Genomic DNA, 4,827 nt, shown 5'->3' with positions numbered 1-4,827 from the left:
TGCAAGGAGTCCTGGGTTCCTTTGACAGGAAATCAGGATCTGATTGCAGAAGTGTTTTGGTTCTAGTTGTATTTTAGCCAAATAACCACTGGCAAAGACTTTTCACTCCAGCTGTGCTAATGTGTATAGGGGACTTTAGCAGAGAGACTCAACTCCAGGAAACAACAGTACCCCACACTGCTTTTTCATCCAAGTAGGTAAGTCTAAACAGAAAAGAAAACATACAAACAACTTTCATTATTAGGCAAACCATTAGGCTTGCTATATTTTAAACCAACTCAACATAGTTACAATGGAACCACAGGAGGCTTAGAACAACAGAGTCATTTGCCGGGGGTCATCAGGGAGAATGCTGATAGTGTCTTCAGCTTTGCCACATAGCAGGCACAGCATGGTATATTCCTACAATGAGACAAAGTGCAAAATTACCTCAAGATGTTCTATAAACCACACTCAGTAAAGCTTCCCTATAAAGTGTCACTGATAATCTTCCTGTACATTAGATTAGTTCTTCAAAGCATATTAGCAATGCTTTAGGTATATTCTGCATACTCCTGGAGCCTTTTGTTTATGCAAACTCTCATCCCCTATGTAAGAATGGCTTACACACTGAAGTATATGGCTATTTCTCGGCTTAGGAAAGCATACATATTTAGCTTAGTACTAACAAAGCTATCTGGGCTGGGGCTGCATGAAGCTCAGTTGGTGAAGTACATGCCTGCATGCAAAAGTCCTGATATTCATCTGCAGCGCTGCATGGACTGGGCATGATGGCACACTGTATCCCAGCACTCAGGAGATGGAGGCAGGAGGATCAGGCGTTCAAAGCTAGCCTGGACTCTAAGAGACCTTGCTTCAGAAAAATAAAAAATAAAAGTAAAACAGAAACAAAAACCACAGTACCACCAACAAAAAAACAAAACAAAACAGAAGAGAATAAAGGCCGAGAGGGGCCCTTGCTGTGCAAGCTTGGTGACCTGAGCTGATCCCAGGAACCTACCCAGTAGGAGAATCTACTTCTGAGGGTGGTCCTCTGACCGCTACACATTCCAATGCAAACATGTGCACTGTACACACACACACTCATACATACACGCACACACACTCATACACACACACACTCATACACCCCCCCACACACACACACACAGATAAATATCAAAGCAGAATCAAAGCAGACTGGATGTGTATTTCTAAGGACAATTCTTGTTCTTGGGACCTTCCCTTTCCAGGATATTTATGCAACAGGAATGGGGGGGGGAGACAGAATTCTCAAACTGCAAAGCTATCTTTATCAGCCCTAGGAAATAAAAAAATGTTTAAAAAGTACATTAAATTCACTAGCATGCACACCTCATACTTAAATAGTTAATCGCCTGAGACTTCATCTATTTAAGTGTCTAAGAAGTTTCATGGTGTGTAACAAGTGTCTAGACTGCCAACAGAAGGGGATTTATTTTAAGCATGATTCCTTAGGGCAAAGTCCTATTCAGCTGTCATAGATGTATTTCCTTTAAACTTTTTTATTTAAAATATTTTATTTAAAAAAAATAAAATAAAATATTTTATTTTATTTTGTTTACAAAAACAAGTATCTACGTTGAATCTACGAGTATCTTCACACGTGAAGTTGCTACTGCTAGATGTCTGGAAATGGATCAGTCAGTTAGCTTCTTGGGTCTAGACAGAAACTAGAGAAGGCTGCTGAGCTCAACAGAGACAAGGGCATAAAGACTCTACAGAAAAACAAGTTCCTTTCTATTTCAACTGGCAAGTCCAGACACAGCAGACAGCCTGCTTCTTAAAGACTGTTCTTGAATTAATCAATTGGCCAGCTGACTGATTTTCAGTGCTGGAGGTTAAATCCAGAACTTTGTACACTCTAGGCAGGCAGTCTTCCACTGAGCCACCTCCCCGCACTCATGATTTAAAGTCTCCTCTATACAATCAGTAGAAATACATACCAGCTAAAGCTTAGAGGATAGATACCATGCATGAGCATAAAATACAACAAATCTATCTCTACAAGGTATTGACTGTTGTCAAATACTTGTGCTGCTGGAAGCCAGTAGACATTACCATCGAGAATGCAATCTCTTACTGGAAATGAAGATGAAGCAGCAAAGTGTGCTGGAGAACAGGACTGAGACAGGAGAATCATAAGGCTCAGGTCAGCCTGGGCTATACAGCAAGGCTCTGGGTGGTGGTGGTGGTGGTGGTGGTGGTGGTGGGAGGTGGAAGGAGAGGGAGAAGGGGGAAGGGACGGAAGGAGGGAAGGAGGGAGGGAGGGGACGACCGTGTGAAGCTGCACGCATGGCTGAGTTCTGAGTGAGAATACAGTTCAGCTGAAGTGTGCTTGCCCTGCAAGCCTGAAGACTCAGGTTTGATCCCTACTATGGCTCAAAACAAAACAAATTCTAAACAGCAACAAAATAAAAATGTTTGTTCAATTAAAAAAGAGGAGAGAACTGAATTTTCAACAACCTAACCTCTGTCTAGTTTTTAGTCAATGCTTCCAAGCTTTGTGATGTTATGCACAGTGCCCAGTCATGAACAAAAGAAAGAATAACCATGACCTTTACCAAACTAACACACATAATATGGGAAAAAGCTGATATAATGTATGCTATAACCTGATAAGATTATTAAATCAGTGAGACTGGTCATACTTGTACCCTTTGATTTATAGGCAGCCTCGAATGCAAATTTCATTGTAAGTCAATGATTTGGAATTCAAAAGCAGTTTCCCATGGGAGTAATGTTATATATGTGGCAGTCAGATTCCCAGGAAGATGCCCAAGTCTTTTAAATTTGCACTGTACAAAGGCTGGGACTCTAACCACATATTAAGTTGTTTCTGTGGGATAGTATGCCTAGATTCTAAGCTGAGGTGCCAGGGACACAGATCCTGTGCTGCCAGGACTGTGGTGAGATCAGGACCTTTTACCAAGCTGTCCAAGTGGGGAGACTCACGGGCCCTAGGCATTCATAAGAGACTCAAAGCGCTCCTAGGGTTGGAGGTCTGGAGGAAGGATGGATTGGGCAGAATCAGCCCATAGTGCGGCCAGATCTGCTCACTCAGAGGCCCTACCCTAGCTCTCTACCCTACTTCTTTCGATCCTGTCCTCTCTCCTGGCCTCCAGAGGAACAGAAGACCACCTCCCATCCCCCACATCCACAGGCCACACACCAGCCACTGAAAGACTTGTCAGAAGAGTTCAATGATTACTATCGTGGGATATATTTTGCTGTTCTCTGTACTTCACTCTCTGTCATGCCCCCTGTGGTTTCAGAAATCAAAACACAGAAAAGAGAATGAGAAGAAAAAAAAAAGAAGAAGCAGTTAGAAATTATTTTAAAAGAAAGAGGGAAAAACAGTCAAGCAGTCTGGACTTCAAGAGTAGAAATGCTTAAAAAGATGATGGTTAAACCCAGATCTGGAAAAAGACACTGAGCAAATTAGAAAGGGCAGAAGCACAGGGTCTGGGCAGGCCATAGAAAGCCCAGGGGAGGGTAGATTTAATCAAATGAAAATGAAGGCATTTTACAGGGAGTTCAGAGGATCAGAGAAATAAGAGCTGGCTAAGGAAATATTCAAGCCTTGTGGTGTAGGCCCTGTCTCTCTCTAGGCACTTGGGGATAAAGCCAGAGGAGGCCCAGTGCTACACAATGAGACACTCTCAAAAAAGGAAAAACAAAACAAAACTTTTCAGGTGAAAAAGCAAAAAGAAGTAAAAAGTTGCTCCCAGAATGGGTCACGGGAATAGCTAAGTGAAACAAGTTCTTAACAAAATAAGAACTAAGTATGCTTAATATAATTTTAAAACATTAAAAAAAATTATGCGTATTTATGTGTATGCTATGGATGGAAATTATATAAAGACAATGCCTGCAGAGGCCAAAAGAGGGCACTGGATAATATAAAATATAAATATAATATAAATTTAATATAGCATTTTCAATCTAAAAAAAGATGCTGGAGACAGTAAGTACCATGTGACCGTCCAGGAAATGAGGCAGAGCAGCTTTCAAGAAGAGGAAGTATAATCCTCCTGCAGGGGGAAGGAGGGAGCAGAGGCTGCTGTTGAAACAGGACTTCCTATTGGGTCTGTCTGGGTGACCTGGGGGGAAGGGGGAGAGAGAGGCTGGGCAGCAGCAGCCATGGGATAAGGATCACTGAGCTGTAGCAAGGATGGCCATGAAAGGCCAACGAGGAAGCATAAAAGAAGACTTTTAAAACCATCTACCAGCTGAGAACAGGATGTGGGTTGGGCGAGGGCAGATGCTGGTAAAATAAGACTGCAGGTAGAGTGCAGCCTAAGATCTTCCTTTTCAGGAGGAGTGGTAATTACCTAGACACTATGACTATAGCCATTTTCCTTTTTCCTTTTCTTGTGTCTACCCAGAGCAATTTTGGGGGCTATTGGAAGGTGGCTGCACTCAGTCAGGGAAAATGACTAGACTCTGGTCTCACGGAAATGCTTTACAACAGCTATCTCGGGATAGACTGGCAATCTCGATATCCAGTCAGGGTTCAAAAGACCTCATGTGCACTCAGGAAGAGAGCTGCAGGCGCTCATTTCCTCATAAAACAGAGCTGGGGGTTTTAAGTCAGGAAATGGTATCTTTGGCCACTACTATTCCCTGAGCCATGGTTTTGCTCTAAGGTACACAATATTATATAAATATTTTAAGGCATAAAATTGGATGTTAAATAGTTATGGTCAAGACGTTTAGATTGACCAAAACATTTGAGATCATGAAAGACCCAAACCCAGAGACCCTTCCCCGAAATACGCGTTTAAACAAGGCTGGAAAATTACCAAG

At 42.2% G+C, this 4,827-nt stretch overlaps 1 protein-coding gene across 1 annotated transcript in view; it reads right to left on the bottom strand.

Annotated features, from left to right (window-relative positions):
- Positions 1-232: 232 nt before the first annotated feature.
- Churc1 (churchill domain containing 1) overlaps positions 233-4,827 on the bottom strand; it is a 14,487-nt gene continuing 9,892 nt past the window's right edge. Inside the window, exon 4 of the mRNA XM_031357676.1 lies at positions 233-402. Within this exon, the coding sequence (XP_031213536.1) occupies positions 310-402 (93 nt within the window). The 3' untranslated portion in view covers positions 233-309. The remainder of the gene's footprint in view (positions 403-4,827) is intronic.

This window comes from Mastomys coucha, unplaced genomic scaffold, assembly GCF_008632895.1.
Source record: "Mastomys coucha isolate ucsf_1 unplaced genomic scaffold, UCSF_Mcou_1 pScaffold6, whole genome shotgun sequence".
Classification (NCBI taxonomy): domain Eukaryota; kingdom Metazoa; phylum Chordata; class Mammalia; order Rodentia; family Muridae; genus Mastomys; species Mastomys coucha.
Note: the sequence above shows the minus strand (reverse complement) of the source record. Positions and strands in the feature narration are given on the sequence as shown.